This window comes from Hemiscyllium ocellatum, chromosome 29 (assembly GCF_020745735.1).
Source record: "Hemiscyllium ocellatum isolate sHemOce1 chromosome 29, sHemOce1.pat.X.cur, whole genome shotgun sequence".
NCBI lineage: Eukaryota > Metazoa > Chordata > Chondrichthyes > Orectolobiformes > Hemiscylliidae > Hemiscyllium > Hemiscyllium ocellatum.
The window spans coordinates 20,630,608-20,656,228 of NC_083429.1; the positions used below are offsets into that span (position 1 = coordinate 20,630,608).

General features: G+C 45.2%; 1 protein-coding gene across 1 annotated transcript in view; it reads left to right on the plus strand.

Annotated features, from left to right (window-relative positions):
* The window catches only part of kirrel3a (kirre like nephrin family adhesion molecule 3a), a 366,352-nt gene extending 341,222 nt beyond the window's left edge, over positions 1 to 25,130 (plus strand). The window contains exons 13-15 of the mRNA XM_060846727.1: positions 930 to 1,039; positions 22,726 to 22,812; positions 24,644 to 25,130. Of these exons, the coding sequence (XP_060702710.1) occupies positions 930 to 1,039; positions 22,726 to 22,812; positions 24,644 to 25,084 (638 nt within the window). The 3' untranslated portion in view covers positions 25,085 to 25,130. The remainder of the gene's footprint in view (positions 1 to 929; positions 1,040 to 22,725; positions 22,813 to 24,643) is intronic.
* Positions 25,131 to 25,621: the final 491 nt, after the last annotated feature.

Sequence of the window (25,621 nt, forward strand, 5' to 3'; positions counted from 1 at the left end):
TCAGACCACTGAATACAGGAGTTGGGATGTCATGTTGCAGTTGTACAGAGCATTAGGTGAGGCCACTTTTGGAGTACTGTAACGGTTCTGGTCTCCCTGCTTTAGGAAGGATATTATTAAATTGGAGAGGGTGTAGGAAAGATTAACAAGGATGTTACTGGGACTGAAGGATTTGAGTTATAAGGAGAGGCTGGATAGGCTGGGACCTTATAGAGGTTTATAAAATCATGAGGGGCATAGATCAGGTGAATAGCAAAGGTCTTTTCTCCCATAGGCTGGGGGAGTTCAGGAGGTTGGGGGGGCCTAGTGGTACTGTCGCTAGACTTTGAATTTAGAGCCCAGCAAAAGAGTCTGGGCTCACTTTAATCTTTAATAATCAAACTATGAACACCTGTAAACATCAGAACAAATTACATGACCTTTTTCATTTTACCTTAAATTAGACATCATCCCTAAAGATAAGAAGCTCATAAATCTCATAATTGTAACATTTTTCATCAAATAAACAACATGTAAATCAATGCTGCATCCCCTAAGTACTACAATAGGGTAGTCAATCTAAAGTATGAAGATCATAGATCCAATCTTATCGAGGACAACAAAGGATTAGAAAAAGGGAACTGCAGAAGACTGCATTAAATGAAAGTTTCATCAAAAGAAAAGTGTTAAAGCAGGACAAAATAAATTTAGACTGGAGCCAGGAAGTCCATCAGTGTCCATTACTTAGTCTGTAGACTGGCAGATGATGGATTTAGGGTGGCGAGGTGTGGAAATCCATGTAATCATTTAAAGAGCAGTTTTTCAATTGTATATGCTTCTGTACACTAACCTGTATTCCACGCCTCTCAGTGTTTGACTGCTCATTAATTCCTAAATATGACTGTTCAGTGGAGGAAATGTTTGATTTCTGCACTGTGGCTGTTTTTCAGATGGTAAAGGTGACGTCTCTGCGAAGAATGATATCCGTGTAGAGATAGTCCACAAAGATCATAATGGAACCCAGCAACCTGGAGAACAGACAACAATTAAAAATGTGATGGTGAGTTCAGGACTTTTCTAGCAGCTGCTCTTATCCACATTCTTACTGACTTAATTGGCAGAGGAACTGTTTACGTAATGTGACAACCACAAGAAACACATGGTTCAGCTCCAGGGTCCAAGACCCCATCCTGTCTGTGATAAAATAACTGATCACAATCAGGATAGTGGTACACAACTGTGACAAGAGTTACGGAATAAAACATTAAGCCATGGTTTCTGCTTCTAAACACAAGTATAGTGAGAGCTCATATACTCGGTCTCTACTCAGTTACCATGCACACTCGGTATAAATGCACAGCTGCATAGTACACACAGAATGACAAGCTGTCCAACACTGCACAATTACAGAATCAGCACAGTTCCCACATTGCACACAGCATGAACACACAGTCTCACAGTGCACAGTGGCAATACGGACACATAGTTCCACAGTGCATACTGACAACATGAACATATTCAATGTGTTAATGCCCTCCAGAATACCTCCATTGTATTATGTGGTACTATCCATGTACTAAATGATACAGACTTTGAATACATCTATGTAGCTCTATAATGTTTACTTACAGTACAAATACAGAATTAAATAATATATGGATAGTATGAACACAATCCATAGAATACATGATAGTATGAACGGAGTCTACAGAAAACATTAAAGTTTCAAAGAAATTAAACTGGGGGAACCAACTGGTCTCAGTCTAGGCACTAGAAATGACAACAGCAAAAACAGTCATCACCCTGCAAAGTCCTCCTTACTAACATCTAGGGGTTACTGCCAAAATTGGGAGAGCCGTCTCAGATTAGTAAAACATCAGCTTCACAGTAAAATCATATCTGATAGACAATGTTCCAGATGCCACCATCACCATCCCCGGATATCTCCTTTCCCACTAGTAAGACAGACCCAGCAGATGTTGTGGCACATTGGTAGTCAAAGAACAAAGATTGAAGAAAATTTACAGCCCAGGAACAGGCCCTTCAGCCCTCCAAGCCTGAGCCGATCCAAATCCTAACCATCTGCATCCCTCTGCCTCCCAGCTAGTCATGCATCTGCCCACACCCACCTTAAACAAATCTACCATGCCTGCCTCTACTACCTCTTCTGGCAATGCGTTCCAGGCTGCTACCACCCTCTGTGTAAAGTACTTGCCGCATATTTGCCCCTTAAACTTTTCACCTCTCACCTTGAACACGTGACATCTCGTTACTGAATCCCTCACCGTGGGAAAAAGTTAATCTCTACCTACCCTGTCTATACCTTCCTGATTTTGTCGACCTCAATCAGATCCCCCTCAATTTCCTCTTTTCTAATGAAAACAATCTTAACCAGTCAACCTCTCTTCTATAAGGTTCCCCACAGTAGGCTATTGTACAAAATGCGGAGGAATAGGATTGTGGGAGATATAGCAGTTTGGATCAGTAATTGGCTTGCTGAAAGAAGACAGAGTGTGGTGATTGATGGGAAATGTTCATCCTGGAGTCCAGTTACCAGTGGTGTACTGCAAGGGTCAGTGTTGGGTCCACTGCTGTTCGTCATTTTTATAAACGACCTGGATAAGAGCATAGAAGGGTGGGTTAGTAAATTTGCAGATGACACTAAGGTCGGTGGAGTTGTGGATAGTGACGAAGGATGTAGTAGGTTACAGAGAAACATAGATAAGCTGCAGAGCTGGGCTGAGAGGCAAATGGAGTTTAATGCGGATAAGTGTGAGGTGATTCATTTTGGTCGGAGTAACCGGAATGCAAAGTACTGGGCTAACAGTAAGATTCTTGGTAGTGCAGATGAGCAGAGATCTCGGTGTCCAGGTACACAGATCCTTGAAAGTTGACACCCAGGTTGACAGGGCTGTTAAGAAGGCATACAGTGTTTTAGCTTTTATTAATAAAGGGATCGAGTTCCGGAACCATGAGGTTATGCTACAGCTGTACAAAACTCTAGTGTGACCGCACTTGGAGTATTGTGTACAGTTCTGGTCACCGCATTATAAGGATGTGGAAGCTTTGCAAAGGGTGCAGAGGAGATTTACTAGGATGCTGCCTGGTATGGAGGGAAGGTCTTACGAGGAAAGGCTGAAGGACTTGAGGCTGTTTTCGTTAGAGAGAGGAAGGTTGAGAGGTGACTTAATAGAGACATATAAGATAATCAGAGGGTTAAATAGGGTGGGCAGGGAGAGCCTTTTTCCAAGAATGGAGATGGCAAGCACGAGGGGGCATAGCTTTAAATTGAGGGGTGATAGATATAGGATAGATGTCAGAGGTAATTTCTTTAGTCAGAGAGTAGTAAGGGTATGGAATGCTTTACCTCAACGGTAGTAGATTCGCCAACTTTAGGTACATTTAAGTCATCATTGGACAAGCATATGGATGTACATGGAATAGTGTAGGTTAGATGGGCTTCAGATTGGTATGACAGGATGACGCAACGTCGAGGGCCGAAGGGCCTGTACTGCGCTGTAATGTTCTATGTTCATAGTTAGCACCTTCCATACCAGGCAACATCCTCGTAAACCTTCTCTGCACCCTCACCAAAGCGTCCACATCCTTTTGGTAATGTGGCAACCAGAAGTGTACACATGATTTGGAGATGCCGGTGTTGGACTGGGGTGTACAAAGTTAAAAAACACACAACACCAGATTATAGACCAACAGGTTAAATTGGATGCACACTAGCTTTCGGAGCAATGCTCCTTCACCACGTGATAGCGCAGGGCTCGATCATAACACAGAATTCATAGCAAAAAATTGCAATGTGATGTAACTGAAATTATACATTGAAAAATTGATTGTCTGTTAACTGTACAAAGTATTCTAAATGTGGCCAAACCAAAGTCTGGTACAGGAGAGATAAGCTAGAGGAGGGTGGGGATGGGGAGAAAGTAGCATAGAGTGCAATGAGTAAGTGGGGGAGGGGATGAAGATGAGAGGTCAGGGAGGAGAGGGTGGAGCGGATAGGTGGAAAAGGAGATAGGCAGGTAGGACAAGTCCGGACAAGTCATGTGGACAGTGCTGAGCTGGAAGTTTGGAACTAGGGTGAAATGGGGGAAGGGGAAATGAGGAAACTGTTGAAGTCCACATTGATGCCCTGGGGTTGAAGTGTTCCGAGGCGGAAGATGAGGCGTTCTTCCTCCAGGCGTCTGGTGGTGAGGGAGCGGCGGTGAAGGAGGCCCAGGACCTCCATGTCCTCGGCAGAGTGGGAGGGGGAGTTGAAATGTTGGGCATCGGGGCGGTGTGGTTGATTGGTGCAGGTGTCCCGGAGATGTTCCCTAAAGCGCTCTTCTAGGAGATCGACCAGTCTCCCCAATGTAGAGGAGATCAATCGGGAGCAACGGATACAATAAATGATATTAGTGGATGTGCAGGTAAAACTTTGATGGATGTGGAAGGCTCCTTTAGGGTCTTGGATAGAGGTGAGGGAGGAGGTGTGGGCACAGGTTTTACAGTTCCTGCAGTGGCAGAGGAAAGTGCCAGGATGGGAGGGTGGGTTGTAGGGGGGAGCGTGGACCTGACCAGGTAGTCACAGAGGGAACGGTCTTTGCGGAAGGTGGAAAGGGGTGGTGAGAGAAATATATCCCTGGTGGTGGGGTCTTTTTGGAGGTGGCGGAAATGTCATCAGATGATTTGGTTTATGCGAAGGTTTGTAGGGTGGAAGGTGAGCACCAGGGGCATTCTGTCCTCGTTACAGTTGGAGGGGTGGGGTCTGAGGGCGGATATGCGGGATGTGGACGAGATGCATTGGAGGGCATCTTTAACCACGTGGGAAGGGAAATTGCGGTCTCTAAAGGAGGCGGCCATCTGGTGTGTTCTGTGGTGGAACTGGTCCTCCTGACAGCAGATATGGCGGAGGCGGAGGAATTGGGAATATGGGATGGCATTTTTGCAAGAGGTAGGGTGGGAAGAGGTGTAATCCACGTAGCTGTGAGAGTCGGTGGGTTTGAAAAAATGTCAGTGTCAAGTCGGTCGTCATTAATGGAGATGGAGAGGTCCAGGAAGGGGAGGGAGGTGTCAGAAATGGTCCAGGTAAATTTAAGGTCGGGGTGAAATGTGTTGGTGAAGTTGATGAATCGCTCAACTTCCTCGTGGGAGCACGATGTGGCACCAATGCAGTCATCAATGTAGCGGAGGAAGAGGTGGGGAGTGGTGAAGGTGTGATTACGGAACATCAACTTTTCTACGTAGCCAACAAAGAGACAGGCCCATACACGTGCCCATGGCTACCCATTTGGTCTGGACGAAGTGAGAGGATTCAAAGGAGAAATTGTTGAGGGTGAGGATTAGTTCGGCCAAACGAATGAGAGTGTCGGTGGAAAGGTACTGTTGGTGATGTCTGGAAAGGAAAATACGGAGGGCTTGAAGGCCTTGGTTATGGCGGATGGAGGTATAGAGGGATTGGTTATCCATGGTGAAGATGAGGCGTTGGGGGCCGGGGAAACGGAAGTCTTGGAGGAGGTGGAGGGCGTGGGTGGTCCCTCGAACGTATGTGGGGAGTTCCTGGACTAGGGGGGATAGGACAGTGTCGAGGTAGGCAGAGATGAGTTCAGTGGGGCAGGAGCATGCTAAGACAATGGGTCGGCCAGGGTGGTCAGGCTTGTGGATCTTGGGAAGGAGATAGAACCGGGATGTGCGGGGTTCCCGAACGATGAGGTTGGAAGTTGTGGATGGAAGATCTCCTGAGGTGATGAGGTTCTGTATGGTCTGGGAGATGATGGTTTGGTGATGGGGGGTGGGGTCGTGGTCGAGGGGGCAGTAGGAAGAGGTGTCCTCGAGTTGCCGTTTGGCTTCAGCGGTGTAGAGGTCAGTGCCCCCACTCCCAGCTCCACATCCACACGAGATCCCAGCTCTCAGCCCTGTGAGTTTTCGCCATCCCCCCAGACCGACCCCTCACTGAGGACAAACGATCAGTCCTCAACAAAGGACTCACCTTCATCCCCCTCCATCCACACATCAATGAATTTAATACACGCCGTGACATCTAACAATTCTTCCGTCGCCTCCGCCTCTGAGCTTACTTTCACAATCAGGATTCCCGTCCACCTTCAAAGGACCCCTTTGCCCACCTCCAACACACTGCATCCACCTGGACACACCGCGCTGGCCTATTACCTGCCCTCGACCTCTTCATTTCCAACTGCCGCTGGGACATTAACTGCCTCAATCTGTCTACCCCCTCTCCCCCACTCCAACCTCTCACCCTCACAATGCGCAGCCCTCCAATTCCTCTTCTCCACTCCCAACCTCACCATCAACCAGTGGATAAAGTGGGCGCAGTGGTAGTCTGGCGCACAGACCTCTACACCGCTGAAGCCAAACGCCAACTCGAGGACACCTCTTCCTACTGCCCTCTCGACCATGACCCCACCTCTCATCACCAAACCATCATCTCCCAGACCATACAGAACCTCATCACCTCGGGAAATCTCCCACCCATAGCTCCCAACCTAATAGTCTGGAAACCCCACACTGCCCAGTTCTACCTCATTCCCAAGATCTACAAGCCTGACCAGCCTGGCCGACCCATTGTCTCAGCATGCTCCTACCCCATCTCTACCAACCTCGACACTGTCCTATCCCCCCAGTCCAGGAACTCCCCACATTCGTTCGAGAAACCACCCACGCCCTCCACCCCCTCCAAGACTTCCGTTTCCCCGGTCCCCAATGCCTCATCTTCACTATGGATATCCAATCCCTCTATACCTCCATCCACCATAGAACATAGAAAACTACAGCGCAGTACAGGCCCTTCGGCCCTCGATGTTGCGCCAATTCAAGCCCAGCTAACCTACACTAGCCCACTATCCTCCATATGCCTATCCAACGCCCGTTTAAATGCCCATAAAGAGGGAGAGTCCACCACTGCTACTGGCAGGGCATTCCATGAACTCATGACTCGCTGAGTAAAGAATCTACCCCTAACATCTGTCCTATACCTACCACCCCTTAATTTAAAGCTATGCCCCCTCGTAATAGCTGACTCCATACGTGGAAAAAGGTTCTCATGGTCAACCCTATCTAAACCCCTAATCATCTTGTCAAGTCACCCCTAAACCTTCTTTTCACCAATGAAAACAGCCCCAAGTGCCTCAGCCTTTCCTCATACGATCTTCCTACCATACCAGGCAACATCCTGGTAAACCTCCTCTGCACCCGTTCCAGTGCCTCCACATCCTTCCTATAGTATGGCGACCAAAACTGCACACAATACTCCAGATGCGGCCGCACCAGAGTCTTATACAACTGCAACATGACCTCAGGACTCCGGAACTCAATTGCTCTACCAATAAAAGCCAGTATGCCATATGCCATCTTCACAGCACTATTTACCTGGGTGGCAACTTTCAGAGATCTGTGTACATGGAAACCAAGATCCCTCTGCTCATCCATACCACCAAGTATCCGACCATTAGCCCAGTATCCCACCTTCTTGTTACTCAGACCAAAGTGAATCACTTCATACTTACCTACATTGAATTCCATTTGCCACCTTTCTGCCCAGCTCTGCAGCTTATCTATATCCCGCTGTAACCTGCCACATCCTTCCTCACTGTCAACAACTCCACCGACTTTGGTATCATCTGCAAACTTGCTCACCCAACCTTCTAGCCCCTCCTCCAGGTCATTTATAAAAATGACAAACAGCAATGGTCCCAAAACAGATCCTTGCGGAACACCGCTCGTAACTGCACTCCAAAATGAACCTTTACCATCAACTACTACCCTCTGTCTTCTTCCAGCCAGCCAATTCCTAATCCAAACCTCCAACTCACCCTCAATGCCATACCTCCGTATTTTCTGCAGTAGCCTACCATGGGGAACCTTATCAAACGCCTTACTAAAATCCATATACACCACAAATACCGCTTTACCCTCGTCCACCTCCTTAGTCACCTTCACGAAGAATTCAATAAGGTTTGTGAGGCACGACCTGTCCTTCACAAAACCATGCTGACTATCCTTGATCACATTATTCCTATCCAGATGCTCATAAACCCTATCCCTTACAATTCTCTCTAAGACTTTGCCCACAACAGAAGTGAGACTCACCGGCCTATAGTTACCAGGGTTATCCCTACTCACCTTCTTGAATAAGGGAACCACATTTGCTATCCTCCAGTCTTCTGGCACTATTCCTGTAGACAACGAGGACATAAAAATCAAGGCCAATGGCTCTGCAATCTCCTCCCTTGCTTCCCAGAGAATCCTAGGATAAATGCCATCAGGCCCAGAGGACTTATCTATTTTCACCCTTTCCAGAATTTCCAATACCTCTTCCCTACATACCTCAAAGCCATCCATTCTAATTAATTGCGACTCAATATTCACATCAGCAACAATGTCCTGTTCCTGAGTGAATACTGACGAAAAGTATTCATTCAGTGTCTCCCCAATCTCTTCAGCCTCCACACCCAACTTCCCACTACTATCCTTGACTGGACCTATTCCTACCCTAGTCATTCTTTTATTCCTGACATACCTATAGAAAGCCTTTGGGTTTTCCCTATTCCTACCAACCAAGGACTTTTCATGTCCCCTCCTTGCTGCTCTTAGCTCTCTCTTTAGATCCTTCCTGGCTACCTTATAACTCTCAATCGCCCCAATTGAACCTTCACGCCTCATCTTTACATAGGCCGCCCTCTTCCCTTTAACAAGGGATTCCAATTCCTTATTAAACCACGGCTCCCTCACACGACCTTTTCCTCCCTGCCTGACAGGTATATACTTATCAAGGACACTCAATAGTTGCTCCTTGAACAAGCTCCACATATCGATTGCACCCTTCCCTTGAAGCCTACTTTTCCAAGCCACGCATCCTAAGTCATGCCTCACCGCATCATAATTTCCCTGCCCCCAGCTACAACTCTCGCCCTATAGTGCATACTTATCCCTCTCCATCATTAGAGTAAAAGTCACCGAATTGTGGTCACTGTCCCCAAAGTGCTCACCTACCTCCAATTCTAACACCTGGCCTGGTTCGTTACCCAGAACCAAATCCAGTATGGCCTCACCTCTTGTTGGCCTGTCTACATATTGTGTCAGGAAACCCTCCTGCACACATTGGACAAACACCGAACCATCTAACGTACTCGAGCTATAGCTTTCCCAGTCAATATCTGGAAAGTTAAAGTCCCCCATAACAACCACCCTATTACTTTCACTCTTCTCCTGAATCATGCTCGCAATCCTTTCTTCTACGTCTCTAGGACTATTAGAAGGCCTGTAGAAAACTCCTAACAGGGTGATCTCACCTTTCCTATTTCTAACCTCAGCCCAAACTACCTCAGATGGCGAGTCTTCATCCATCGTCCTTTCTACCGCTGTAATACTATCTTTGACAAGCAATGCCACACCTCCCCCTCTTTTACCGTACCTCTGACGCTACTAAAACATTTAAACCCTGGAACCTGCAACAGCCAATCCTGTCCCTGTTCTACCCATGTCTCCGTAATAGCCACAACATCGAAATCCCAGGTAGCAATCCACGCTGCAAGTTCATCTACCTTATTTCGTATACTTTTCTCATTGAAGTATACACACTTCAAGCCACCTTCCTGTTTACAGGCACCCTTCTTCGAGATTGATGCCATGTTCCTAACCTCCCTACACTCCAGGTCCTGCACCCTAAAGCTACAGTCTAAGTTCCCATGCCCCTGCAGAGTTAGTTTAACCCCCCCCCCCCCCCCCCCCAAAGAGCACTAGCAAATCTCCCCCCAAGGATACTGGTGCCCCTCAGGTTCAGGTGTAGACCATCCTGTTTATAGAGGTCCCACCTTCCCCAGAAAGAACCCCAGCTATCCAGATATCGGAATCCCTCCCTCCTGCACCATCCATGTAGCCACGCATTTAACTGCTCTCTCTCCCTATTCCTCGACTTTCTATCACGTGGCACAGGTAACAAACCAGAGATAACAACTCTGTTTGTTCTAACTCTGAGCTTCCAACCTAGCTCCCTGAAAGACTGCCTAACATCCTCATCCCTCTTTCCACGTATGTCGTTGGTGCCAATGTGGACCACGACTTCGGGCTGCTCCCCCTCCCCCTTAAGGGTCTGGAAAACACGATCAGAGACCTCATGTACCCTTGCACCTGGGAGGCAACATACCAAACGTGAGTCTCTCTTGCCCCCACTAAACTGCCCACTATCGAGTCTCCAATAACTATTGCTCTGCTCTTCTCATCCCTTCCCTTCTGAGCAACGGGGATAGGCTCCGTGCCAGAGCCAGAACCCCATTGCTTACCCCTGGTAAGTCGTTCCCCCCCTCCCTCAAGTATCCAAAAAGTGTACTTGTTCTTGTGGGGAACGGCCACAGGGGTCCCTGCACTGGCTGCTTCCTCCCAGTCCACCTCACTGTCACCCTTCTGTTTGCAATCTTTGGAGTTACTACTTACCTAAAGCTCCGATCTATGACCCCCCCCGCCTCCCGAATGATCCTAAGTTCATCCAACTCCAGCTCTAGTTTCCTAACACGGTCTTGGAGGAGCTGGAGATGGGTGCACTTCCTGCAAGTGTAATCAGCAGGGATGACCATGGCATCCCTCACATGTTGCAAGAGGAACATTGCACTGCCTTCACTGCCATCCTTCTAAAAGTAACCTTTAAAAAAAATCCAGGTCTAAACAATAGAACAAGCAAAATGCAGCACTGACCTGCTTCCACAACGGGTCTTATTATTAGGTTAGAGAAGGAGGGCAGGTGGGAGGCACTACCTCTGTAGTGCCTCGGGTTCATCTCCTGCGCGCCTTTATAGGAAAAAACAACTAACCCAGGTAAGCTTGCACTACACCAGCTTCCGGGTCCGCTCCATGCTTTTTTCAAAAAATAACTTTTAAAAAAAAACATGGAGGCCAGGGCCTCAAAGCCCTTCGTTTTTACCTCTCCAGACGTCCCCAACAGTACCCTTCCACCGACACTCTCATTCGTTTGGCCGAACTAATCCTCAGCCTCAACAATTTCTCCTTTGAATCCTCCCACTTCCTCCAGACCAAAGGGGTAGCCATGGGCACACATATGGGCCCCAGCTATGCCTCTTTGTTGGCTACATAGAACAGTTGATCTTCCGTAAGTACACCGGCATCACTCCCCACCTCTTCCTCCACTACATTGATGACTGCATTGGTGCCACCTCGTGCTCCCACAAAGAGGTTGAGCAATTCATCAACTTCACCAACATATTCCACCCTGACCTTAAATTTACCTGGACCATCTCAGACACCTCCCTCCCCTTCCTGGATCTCTCCATCTCCATTAATGACGACCAACTTGACATTGACATTTTTTCAAACCCACCGACTCTCACAGCTACCTGGATTACACCTCTTCCCACCCTACCTCTTGCAAAAATGCCATCCCATATTCCCAATTCCTCCGCCTCCGCCATATCTGCTGTCAGGAGGACCAGTTCCACCACAGAACACACCAGATGGCCGCCTCCTTTAGAGACCGCAATTTCCCTTCCCACGTGGTTAAAGATGCCCTCCAATGCATCTCGTCCACATCCCGCATATCCGCCCTCAGACCCCACCCCTCCAACTGTAACGAGGACAGAATGCCCCTGGTGCTCACCTTCCACCCTACAAACCTTCGCATAAACCAAATCATCCGATGACATTTCCGCCACCTCCTAAAAGACCCCACCACCAGGGATATATTTCTCTCACCACCCCTTTCCACCTTCCGCAAAGACCGTTCCCTCCGTGACTACCTGGTCAGGTCCACGCTCCCCCCTACAACCCACCCTCCCATCCTGGCACTTTCCTCTGTCACTGCAGGAACTGTAAAACCTGTGCCCACACCTCCTCCCTCACCTCTATCCAAGACCCTCAAGGAGCCTTCCACATCCATCAAAGTTTTACCTGCACATCCACTAATATCATTTATTGTATCCGTTGCTCCCAATGTGATCTCCTCTACATTGGGGAGACTGGTCGACCTCCTAGAAGAGCGCTTTAGGGAACATCTCCGGGACACCCTCACCAATCAACCACACCGCCCCGATGCCCAACATTTCAACTCCCCCTCCCACTCTGCCAAGGACATGGAGGTCCTGGGCCTCCTTCACCGCTGTTCCCTCACCACCAGACGCCTGGAGGAAGAACGCCTCATCTTCCGCCTCGGAACACTTCAACCCCAGGGCATCAATGTGGACTTCAACAGTTTCCTCATTTCCCCTTCCCCCATCTCACCCTAGTTCCAAACTTCCAGCTCAGCACTGTCCACATGACTTGTCCGGACTTGTCCTACCTGCCTATCTCCTTTTCCACCTATCCACTCCACCCTCTCCTCCCTGATCTGTCACCTTTATCCCCTCCCCCACTCACCCATTGTACTCTATGCTATTTTCTCCCCATCCCCACCCTCCCCTAGCTTATCTCTCCACACTTCTGGCTTACTGCCTTTATTCCTGATGAAGGACTTTTGCCCGAAACATCGATTTCGCTGCTCCTTGGATGCTGCCTGAACTGTTGTGCTCTTCCAGCACTACTAATCCAGAAACAATTTTATCATGACCTGCCAGCTCTTATACTCAATATCCTGTCCAACGAAGGCAAGCATACTATAGGCCTTCTTGACTACTCTATCCACCTGTGCAGCCACCTTCAGGGTACAATGGACCTGAACTCTGATCATCAACTTTTCCCAAGGCTTTTCTGTTTACATTATAGTTCGCTCCAGAATTAGACTTCCCTAAATGCATCACCTCACATTTGCCTGGATTGAATTCCATCTGCCACTTCTCCGCCCAACTCTCAAGTCTATCTATATCCTCCTGTATTCTTTGATAGTTCTCCATGCTTTCTGCTATTCCACCAATCTTTGTGTCGTATGCAAACTTATTGATCAGACCAACAATGCCCTCTTCCAGATCAATGATGTATATTACAAACAACAGTGGCCCCAGCACTGATCCCTGTAGAACACCACTGGTCACCTTTCTCCATGTCGAGAAACTCCCTTCAACTATTACTCTGTCTCCTGTTGCTCAACCAGTTCTTTATCCACCTAGCTAGAACACCCTGCACACTGTGTGACTTAACTTTCTCCATTAGTTTACCATGGGGTACCTTATCAAATGCCTTACAAAAGTCCATGTATATGACACTGCAGCCCTTCCTTCATCAATCAACTTGGTCACTTCCTCAAAGAACTCTATTAAGTTGGTAAGGCACGATCTGCCCTGCACAAAACCATATTGTCTATCACTGATAAGCCATTTTGTTTCCAAATATAAATAGATTTTATCCCTCGGTACCTTCTCCAGCAACTTTCCCACCACTGACGTCAGGCTCACTGATTTGTAGTTACCTGGAATATCCCTACAACCCTTCTTGTACAGGGAGGCAACATGAGCAACCCTCCAATCCTCCGACACCTCATCTGTGTTTCAGGATGCTACAAAGATATCTGTCAGGGCCCCAGCTATTTCCTCTCTCACCTCCCTCAACCTGGGATAGATTCCATCTGGTCCTGGGGATTTATCCATCTTAATATCCTTTAGCTTGCTCAACACATCTTCCCTCCCTATGTCAACATGATCCAGAGTAACCAAACTTCTATCTCTAATCTGAGCATTCATCACCTCCCGTACCTCAGTGAACACTGATGTAAAGTAATCATTGAGAATCTCACCCATCTTCTCAGGTTTGCCACACAACCTTCCTTTCTTATCCTCTGATGGACCAACTCTTTCTCTGGTTACCCTCTTGCTTCTTATATAAGAATAAAAGGCCTTGGGATTCTCCTTAATTCTGATTGCTAAAGTTATTTCATGACCCCTTTTAGCCCACTTGATTCCTCGTTTAAGATTGGTCCTAGTCTCCCGATATTCCTCCAAGGCTCGTTCTGTTCTTAGCTGCCTAGACCTTATATACGTTTCCCTTTTCTTCTTGGCTAGTCGCACAATTTCTCCTGTCATCCACGGTTCATGAATCTTGCTTTTCCTATCCCTTGTTTTCAAAGGGACATGCCTGTCCTGCACTATCTTCAACCTCTCTTTGAAAGCCTCCCACATATCAAATGTGGACTTTCCTTCAAATAGCTGTGTCCAATCCATGTTTCCCAGCTCCTGCCTAATTTTGATATAATTGACCTTGGCCCACTCCTATACCATCTCTCATCTTTGTCTACAAGTATTCTGAAACTTACAAAACTGTGGTCACTATTCCCAAAGAAATCCTGGCTTGGCTCATTTCTCAACACTAGGTCCAATATGGTCCCTTGCCTTGTCGGACTATTGACATACTGCTCTAAAAAACTTTTCTGGATGGCCCTTACAAATCCTGCCCCATCCAGATCTCTGACACTAAGTGTATTTCAGTCAATGTTGGGAAAATTGAAATCTCCCATCACGACCACCCTGTTGCCTCTACATCTGTCCATAATCTGTTTACCTCTTTGTTCTTCTACCTCACGCTCACTGTTGGGAGGCCTGTAGTACAGCCCCACCAATGTAACTACACCCTTCTTATTTCTCAGCTCCACCCATAACACCTCACTGTTCAAGCCCTTCATAGTGTCCTCCTTTAGCACAGCCGTAATATCATCCCTCACCAGCAATGCAACTCCTCCCCCCTTTTTATTCCCTCCCTGACCTGTCTGAAGCATCTATATCCTGGAACATTTAGTTGCCGATCATGCCCTTCCTTCAGCCAAGTCTCTGTGATCGCAATAATGTCATACTCCCAGGCACCAATCCAAGCCCTAAGTTCATTTGCCTTACCCCATTATACTCCTTGCATTCATGTACATGCACTTCAGGCCACTAGTTCTTTTGCGTTCATCTGCTCTCTGCCTATTCTTCCTCTTGGTAATGCTAACTTCGTGATCCTTACAGTCTCCAGCTTCCACCTCACTGTCAAGTAATCTTCTCTTCTGGATTCCAGCCCCCAGCCACATTAGTTAAAACCTCCCAACAGCAATAGCAAAAACTCCCCCAAGGACATTAGTTCCAGTCGGATTCAGGTGGAGACCATCCAATTTGTAATAGTCCCACCTTCCTCCGAACCGGTCCCAATGTCCACAAATCTGAACGCCTCCCTCCTACACCATCCCTCAAGCAATGTGTTCATCCTGCCTATTCTTTCATTTCTACATTGGCTAGCACATGGCACTGGTAGCAATTCTAAGATCACCAGCTTTGAGATTCACCTCTTTAGCTTCTCTCTTAGCTCCCTGAAACTCTGCTTTCAGGACCTCATCTCGATTTTTTACTTATACCATTGGTGCCTATGTGCACTACGACAACTGGTTGTTCACTCTCCCCTTTCAGAATGCTCTGCAGCCGATCAGTGATATCCCTGACCCAAGCACCTGGGAGGCAACATACCATCCAGGAGTCTCATTTTCAGCTCCAGAACCATCTATCCACTCCCCTTGCCACAGAATCCTCTATGACTATGGCCCTATGAGTCCTTTTTCCCATTCTTCTGAACGGCAGTGCTTGCCACAGTGCCATGACCCTGGCAGCTGCTGCCCTCCCCTCGTGAGCCATCTCCCCCAACACTATCCAAAACGGTATACCTGTTGACTGCAGGGGACACCTGCACTGCCTTCCTACTCTCTCACTGCCTTTTGGTCACTCATTCACTGTCTCCCTCAGCAATTCTAACCTGCGGTGTGACCAATTCACTAAACATGCTTTCCATGACCTCCTCAGCATCGCGGATGCTCCACAGTGAGTTCATACGCAACTCCAAAGTAGTCATAACGTCAAACAAAAGCTGCAGCTATATTCACTTCTTGCAAGTGTAAGATTCAGGAACATCAGCCATGTTCCTGAGTTCCCACATCAGGCAAGACGTGCATACTAGGGGTCGGAGGTCCCCTGCCATTGTAAGCCTTAGATTTATATTAACTAACTAAAACCAAACAATGCACTTAAATGTATGAAAGAAAATAAAGAAAAATAAATAAATTTTACCTTACAGAGTCCTTTTCCTTCTGGTTAGAGAAGGGTGAGCGAGACGGAGATACTACACATGTTTAGCCGCTGCCCAAATTTATACTAAGTCCTTTTCTTCCCAGCAACCTACTTGTCTCCAACTTCATCTCTGTTCTGTCTCCCGCTGCTTCCGGACAGGCAAAAGACATATCAATTGGGAGACAGTTGCCCCGGGACTCAACAACATTAACTCTTGGCAAGTCATATGGCAACAGGTTAAAAATGGGCAAGGAGACCTCTTGCTCATTACCAGATACTATCTTCCTTCAGCTGATGAATCAGTACTTCACTAGGTTGAATAACACTTGGAGGAAACAGAGGGTGACAAAAATGCAGGTTGGGGATTGCAATGTCAACTACCAGGAGTAGCTTGACAACAGCATTACGATTGGGTCTGAAAGAACTTATCTGCTAGATTGCATTTGGGGCATAATGCAAAGGAACCAACAAGGGAAAAACATATTTGACCTCATCCTCATCAACATGTTCATGGCGGTGTTAGTAAGAGTGACCACTGCATAGTCCTGATAGAGACAAAGCCCGATGTTCAGACTGAGAATACCATCATCAGGCTGTATTCCATGATCACCATGTTAAATGGGACAGACATTGAACAGAACTAGCAACTCAAGGTTTAAGGTGTTGTAAGATATGAGCAGAATTGTATTCCAAAACAATCTGCAACATCATAGCCTGACATATCCCTCACTTTACCATTACCTTCAGTCCAGGTGATCAACCCTAGTTCAATGAAGGGTGCACAAGGCAACACCAGGCATTCCTAAAAATAAGGTGTCAGCTGGGTGAAACTTCCAAATATGACTACATGCATACAAAACAACATAAGCAGCAAGTGATGGACAGAGCTAAGCAATCTCGTAACCAGTGGATCAAATCTAAGCTATGCAGTCCTGCTACATCCAGTCATTAATGGTTACTGACAATTAAACAACTCATTGGACAAGGAGGCTCAACAAATACCTCCATCCTCAAAGAGGATGCAAAAGATATGGTGAAGCATTCACAACAATCAATAGCCAAAAGTGCAGACTGGATGATCCATCTCAGCCTCCACTTGTGGTTGCCAGCATCACAGATGCCAATCTTCAGCTAATTTGATTCACTCCACGATATCAAGAAATGATAAAGGCAATGGATACTGCAGAGGCTATGAGGCCTAACAACATTTTGCAATAATACAGAAGACTTGTGCTCCAAAACTTGCCACACACCTAGCCAAACCATTCCAGTATAATTACGATATTGGCATCCACTCAACAATGTGGAAAATTGCACACAAAAAGCTGGACAAAGCCAACATGGTCAATTATTTCCCCACTCTCCTTTCAATCATTAATAAAGTGATGAAAAGTGTCATCAATAGTGCTATCAAGCAGCATCTGCTTAGCAACTACCTGCTCACTGATGTTGAGTTTGGATTCCACTAGGGCCACTCAGCTTCTGACTTCATTACAACCTTAATTGAAACATGGTCAAAGAGTTGAATTCCACAGGTGAAATGAGAGTGACAGCCTTGATATCAAGGCTGCACTTGACCAAGTGTGGCATCAAGAATCCCAAGCAAAATAGAAATCATTGGGAATTGGGAATTGGGGAGAAACTCACTGCAGGTTGGAGTGACATCTGGCATATTGGAAGATGGTTGTGGTTGTTGCAGGTCAGTCATTTGTGCAGGAGGTCTTCAGACTAGTATTCTTAACTCAACCATATTCAGCTGCTTCATCAATGAGCCTCCCTCATAATAAGGTCAGAAGTGGGGGTGTACACCAATAATTGCACAATGTTCATCACCATTCACAACCCCTCAGATAATGAAGCAGTTCATGTTCAAATGCATCAAGGTTTGGATAATATCCAGGCTTGAGCTGAAAAGTGGCAAGTAATGTTTGTGTCACAGAAATGCCAATGACCATCTCCAACAAGAGACAATCTAGACGTTCAATAGCAGTACCATTACCAATTTCCCCCACTATCAAAATTCCAAGGGTTAACATTGACCAGAAACTCAGCTGGACTTGCCATATCAATATAGTGGCTACAAGAAAAGGTCAGAGGCTAGGAACACTGCAGCAAATATCTCTCCTGACTCCCCAAAGCATGTCAACCATCTACAAGCCTTTAGTCAGGAGTGTGATGGAATACTCCCTACTTGCCTGGATGAGTACACATTGACAGTATGAACACAATCCTACAGTACACACTAACAGCATATACATAATGCCAGACTGCACAACAACAGCATGAACACGGTCATACAGTGCAAACTGACAGTATGAATACATAGTCCTACAACATACACCAATAATATGAACACAGTCCCTCAGTATAAGTCTTTTGAATTATTGGGAATCAATTTCATATGTATATAATTCAGACACTTTTTTCAGTACTGCACATGAGAATCATATCACCTTGCACTACTCCAGAGCCAATTTAATGGTTGGAACGTAAGCCCACACTCACTTAGTCAACCATGCATCCTTACCATGCGGTGCCATTTCAAGACTTTTATACCAAACTTGTATCAAACTGTGTCTTGCTTGGCAGAGTCTTGTGTCTGGCATTGGCGGTTCCTGATGCCATTTTACCATACATTCGCCACCCCTCCCCCCCAACACACACACCTCCCGCAGGTCCAGGAAAATCAGACTTAACCTGGTGCCGTGGTGCAGAGTCTTTTAGAAACTCTACCAGTGCTATCCCTATAGTTGCATGTGGGGTGGTCCTTTATTCAAATAAGAACTATGACAGTTTGGTATCTCGTGAGGCTATAGGCTGTTTTTTCAATCCAGCCTTCAAAGTTTGGACTGCTCTTTCTGCTAGGCCATTGAATGATGGGTAGTTTGGAGCTGTCCTTATATGTTGAAATCCAACTCATCCATGCTGACCAGATATCCGAAAAAGCTCTCATCCCATTCGCTAGCATTTGGCCCATCTCCCTCTCAACCTTTTCTATTCATGCACCCATACAGATGCTTTATAAATGCTGTAATTGTACCACTTCCTTTGGCAGCTCGTTCCAAACATGAAACACCTCTGCACGGAAAGGTTGCCCTGCAGGTCCTTTTTAAATCTTTCCTCTCTCACCTTAAATCTATGCCCTCCAGTTTTATACTCTCCTGTCCTGGGAAAAAGACCTTGGCTATTCACCCTATTCATGCCCCATATGATTTTATAAACCTCTATAAGATCACCTCTCAGCCTCCGACGCTCCAGGGATAAAAGCCCCAGCTTATTCGGCTGCTCCCTATTGATCAAACCATCCAAATCCAGCAACATTTTTGTAAATCTTTTCTGAATCAAGCTTACCAAACAAAGGCATGATGTAAGAAACCCTTATCCTAAATGAAAGGTGACGGTTGCAAGTGAGTTTCTGCAGGATCGAGTTTCTTTACGCTCATTGGCACTGAAAGAATCCACAGAGGCCGGTATCCTATCACCAAGTCAGCCCTTATTTACTCATGAATAGTTCTTGACTTCCATACTGCCTCATTTTGGGTCAGCTCTCAGAGTTACAGTATCTCTGGCACTCTCCTTTTTATCTGTCAGCCTGAACTCCCCAATTGTCCATATTAACAGCCTCAATCAGAGAACTCATATTCTATGATGTCCACCTGGCTGACCTCATTATAATCAAATATCAGTTATCCATAGATCTGAAGAACATATGTTAACCCAGTGCTGCCCCCATGTCGACTATTACTTCCAAGCCCTTCTGCTATAACCAATATTAATTTATCCTTTGTCGTTATTTTGATCAATGAATTTGGTCATAGCTTGACATGCATCCATGGCAGATAAGACTTGAAATTGCACCTTCTGGCATTGATGCAGGCACACTACCATAAAGTCAGAGTTATTCAGCATAGAAACAGGCCCATCAGCTCATCATGCCTACGTCAACCAACAAATGCCAAACTACACTAATTCCAATTACCTGGAATTGGTCCATAGTCTGCCATGCCCTAGCATTTTAAATGCCTACCCATTTGCTTCTTAAATGTTGCGAGAATATATGCCTCCACCACCCTCTCAGGTAGAAATTCCATACTTCTACCACCTTGTGCGTAAAAAAAGATTTTTCTCACATCTTCTCTAAACCACTTACTCTTCACCTTAATCTTGCACCCTCTGGTCTCAGCTATACCGACATGGAGAAAAGATTCTCAAGAGTTATCCTTATTATGCCTCTCATAATTTTGACTACCTCAAACAGATTGCTCTCACCCCCCTCTACGTTTGTAGACATTACCACTCCACCAGTAGAGTCCTCCTAACCCTTTGTATTCTGTCAAAGAAACAACTTTCTATCTGGGCTGCTGCATTTCTTCTTACTTCAGAAACATGAATTTTATAACAAGTCCCCGGAAAAGCAACCAATTAAACAACTTCAAAAAAATTCATATATACCAATATCCCCTCTTAGCTATCCTTTTCTGCAATCATCACAATTAATCTGTCAACCGAGTTTCCTTATAACAAAATTCTCCTGACTCTGCAATTATTCCATCAAACACAGACAATCAACATTTCCTCTCTGATTCCATGCTTGGTGATAAACACGTTGCTGCTGTTTCCAGCACTGACTTCCAGTTCTGGAAGAGGCTGCCATGCACAGACCTCTGAAGTCTATGCAAAGGAAAAAAAGATAAATTAGTGGGAATGCTGGTAGGATGCTGATCCATTCACCTGCAACTTACACAAGGCAGTCAATGTGCTACATTCATCTCCCTCTTCATGAACTGTGATGGTTCATAGGTTACTCTCCATACTTTAATCACAATTTGCATTGAGTATTACCCTGTTCTTCTGTTGTGTTCCTTAGCAAAGAGTTACTATGCTCATACTGGATTGATAGAAGTTATTTTAGTTGAAAATATTAAAAAGGTTTATTTAACCAACTGATAACTTCCATTTACAGAACAACTTAGGTACACATCCTACTTGATTATGCTTCTCTTTGGAGTCCTCATGGCTGCTGCTCAAATGGAGTTATCCTGGCCTTTGCCTCAATACCATACTCAGTTTTTTAAAGCAATAACACTACCAATATAGAACCAGGAGGTGATCATCCCACCCCTAGAGCCTTCCTCTGGAAATCAATCAAATTGTAAGAGATCTGCACATCAACAACATTTAGCTACCTCTGAAGCACAACAATCAATATCCTGGTCTTACTAATCTAAACTGATCGCTGTCTTAGGCTAAAGAATTAGATTTCTACTGCTTTTTATATTGAAGATCCTTCCTGATTTCTCCTATGTCCTGGCTGAAATTTTAAGTTTATTTTCCCTTGGTCTAGACAAATTTTAAACTCCTCAATCTTCTCATCTTAAGAGACTCCAAAACAAGTTTAAGGAATCGCTCCTCATGATTAAAACAACCATTTCAGTTTCTTGATAAATTAGAAAGAAATTATGCTCAAAAACTCTTAAAACGTGACAACTTGCAGAGATTTAAGTTGTGCTAAATGCAATTTGCACTTAAAATTCCCTTTTCTTACATACTAGTTTTGCTCATTTTTTGTGAATTTTGTTCAAAAGCCTTGCGCAGATGACTGCAAACTGGTATGTATATGGGTTCCTCCAAGCCCCAAGTGATATAGTATGAGTGAGGGAATATGTACCTTTCTGATATAACTAGATGTGATAATATACTATCTCCATAAACATTTTTATTCCTCTATTATGGCAGCCCTCTCTTGTTTCACTGTTGTACTATGCAGTTTTACTACATCTTGTGGCTGTATTGAAGCATTTCTAAAGAAAATTTTGAAATCAGAATTGCACAACACTTCAAATTGCCCAATGATTATCTGTTTTCTGCGGCTCAGTTAGTAATTTTCCTAGCTGTCAACTGCCAGACTACATACATTTTCTTTCATGGGCCTCTTTTGTTTCTTTCTCCAAGCCTGCCTCATGGTGTTCACATAACGCAGTTGCTCAATCAGAACTGCAGTTTGTGTGTTAATGTACTATTCCCCTCAGTCTTTATTACTGCACCGTTTAAGTCAGAAGTCACACCACTCCAGGTTATAGTCTAACATGTTTCTTTGTCAAGTGAAGTTACCCCAGCCTAACAGTGGCATCCCCACATCACGCGCTATTTAAGGTATCGCTTTTTGCATAAGGGATCTTTGGCTTCACTTCATGCAAAAAGTCTGGTCTATTTCTTCCCAACACCACTCCATAATGCAGTCTGCAGCATTAATTCCACATGACTACTCACCATTTTGTGCATATGGCATCTTTCAAGCTCAAATTAATCATGCATAGATGAGGATAGCCACTATGCTTGTAAAACAGAAGAATCTTATTGAGTAAACATTATGAAGCTGACTACATTACCTCAAATATTTACAGGTCACATGAATATGACATAAGTACAGAGACTGTCAGGAGCACGTTCTCCCTGGTCTGTCTCCTGCAAGTTCCTTTTTTATTCTGACCAAGTCCCTGTGTATCATCACCCTGCAAAATGATAATTTAAATTTAATATGCTTCTTTTGAAACATCATTTTATTTTTAAAATTTTAAAATACAGAAAGGAGGATTAGTGGTTTCAATCTACCTTAGCCACAGGCCACCATTGTTTGTTACCCATAGCCTGATATGACAGTTGAATGACCTAACCTTGATGAAGAGAAAAAAAAAAATCAGGAATTTATTGTCAAGAGGCTAGGACAAGATGAAAAGAAAGACGGATAATGATAATCATGTATTGGTTACAGATCGACAGAGGTGAGTTTGAGAAGGACCCGGTGCTGAAACAACTGGAAGTTCTCAAGGAAGAAGAAAAGGATTATCAGCACATTAAGGTTCAGCGAATAAATATTTCAGTATTCAATGTAATTTTAGTTCTCAAATTTATATTAATAGAAACTCTACTTTATTTGTGATCATCAGACTACTATCCCAGTTACAAGGAAGGGGAAGTGAATGCAGAGACGGTGGGGCAAATTGTTGAAAGGGACCTTAATGCTGACAGTGGCAGAACAGTGGTGCCAAGTGGCAAACTAAACCAATTACATGGGTATTTAAGGATTGGTTCCTGCAACTATGGACATTTTGCCCATGTCTGCAAGGAACGGCTGTAGTGATGGAACATTGTCAAGTGAATCCTAATGTCCTCCCATTGGGTTGCTGAACGCCTCCTCATTGATGCCATGGCTCATGGGAGGATTATATCCCTTCCACCATCTCCCTCCCCACCTCTGATGGCAATCGCTGCCTTGCAGAAACATGGTTACCAATGCTCAATCAATATATCCAATACACGAGGCCTTGGCATCCACCAACATTACTCACCACCACTGAGCTCTCCGTACAATTGATAGAGTCAAAACGTGTGGTGCTAGAAAAACACATAGATCCTCTTCTTGGAACTATATTTAGGTAGCAAGGCTGAAGTATTGAGCTCAACACCCACCAGTTTTTTTTTGGCAGGGGAGGGTTGTACTCAAAGTGCTCTGAAAGGGAAGGGGTACCTTGGCTGATTGCCAGAACAACAGCAATAATTGGACAAGTAGCCTATCAATCAAGATGGTCTATGCACCAAATAGTCTGCTTTGGATACTGCTAGAACATAAGTGATCTGGCACTGCCCAGATTATGACAAGTCATCTGGTTACTATATTTACATTTTATTCCCATAGCAAGTCTCACGAGTGTGTTTTCAGAGACATGAGAAACAGTGAGAAATGAGAAAGCTCATCTTACTTTTCAATGACTTTCTGATGAAAAGAAAATTAGTAACAGAAGGAGGTTGCTGCACATCTTCCCAGATCTTTGGTTAGCTGACAATACGGCCATTGTGAGGTGCCCTCCAGTCTGTGCCAGCACTGAATAAGAGATTAGCTGATCTGGATAACAACACCATTTCCCCACATTAACTCCAGCTGAGACGCTGACTATCACCCAGCAAAATCTATCAATTTCCATCTCAAAATAGGAAAATAAATATCTGCATTTCTATCATACAGAGCCATTGGTACAATGCAGGAAATACGTAGCCAATTTGCACACAGTAAGCTCCAAAGCATGAGATAATCACCAGATTACTTGTTTTAATGAATTTCCATGAGATCTGAGGAAAATCAACCTTATTGGTTCCCATATGTAAGTGGGAGCAAAGGAACCATGCTGACCAAAAAATATTTATTTCTATAGTGCTAAAGTGCAACAAGAACTACGTTAGAAAAGAGATATTAATAATAGTAATTGTCCTCAACTGACATTATTAAAAATGGCAACCTGTCACTATATTGTTGTTTGTGACATTTTGCTATGAACAAAATGGCTGCCATATTTTCCTTCATTACAACACCAACTGCAATTCTCAAATATTTCATTGGCTATAAGGTGCCTAGGGCTGTCAAGAGTTCATCAAAGGAGACAAAGAAATAAATGATCTTTCAACACAAGCTCCATCTGCAGATCTTTAAACTCTTTGCTCCAAACTCCACAAGACAAGGTGAACTGCAACCAAAGTCCATCAGCACAATGGATGCCTGATTAAGTATCGTCTGTCCTTTTCGTGCCGTACATAAAAGACATTTTTAATGTGCCAGCGCTCCCTCAAAGGGCACACGTTTCAATCGCTCAAATTGGAATTTTTTTGTAAATGACGCAATTTCCTTTTCCTCGCAGGATCCTACCAATGGCTATTATAGTGTCCGCACCTTCCCAGACCTGCGGCCAGCTGGCAACACCGCCACTGTGGGGTGCCCTCCTGACCAGAGGCCCAATGTGAAGCAGCGAGTGCCCACAGGGATGTCATTCTCCACCCTCTACACACAGCTGAGTGCGGCTAACCGCATGTACGAGTATGGGCAGCGTTTCGTGCTGGGCAATGGCAGCAGTTCCATTGAGCTGTGCGAGCGAGAGTATCAACGGGGCTCCATGAGTGACAGCAACTCCTTCCTGGACAACCAGTGCAACAGCAGTGTCAGCAGCAACAGCAAGCAGGACAGCTCAGTCCAGTTCGATGAGGCCAGCAAAGCCTCTGCCTCCTCCCACTACTCGCACTCCTCCTCACAGAATTCAGATTTAACACGGCCACTGCAGAGAAGGATGCAGACCCATGTCTAATCCCTGGACTGACAGCAACTTTGGCACTGTTAACTCCCAACTTTATGGCTTGGTTCTGCTCTTGAGCTTTCCCTCAGGGTGGGACCTTGAACAGATGCTTCCTCTTATGGTAGACATGTTATAGGCCAAGCTTCCCAATCCCCATCGATTTGGAACTGCAATATTGCCACATGAAGTAGCCTAGGCATCGGAATTGTGAGAGACTCTTGTTCCCACTTATTCTTCCTTTCTGGCTGAACCTAATGTGGGACAGTGTCCTGTAATAGCTAGGCTTAACCTAGCTGTGTTGATTGTTTGATAAAAACTAATTGATGTATCTTAGTCTGCCAATGACAGGAAAATCAAGCCCATCCAGTTCTTTAACATGTGTCAAGGATTAGCTATGTTGTGATTTTGATAGAGCTGTGGCCATGGTGCCAGACTGAATTTTTCCACCCATCTCCCAGGCTTCCTGCAATCCTGGTTTGATCAGATCAGGTTCCATGGCTCATTGTTAAAGCAGGAATTTACCTCTTAGCCGACCTGAAACATTGACAA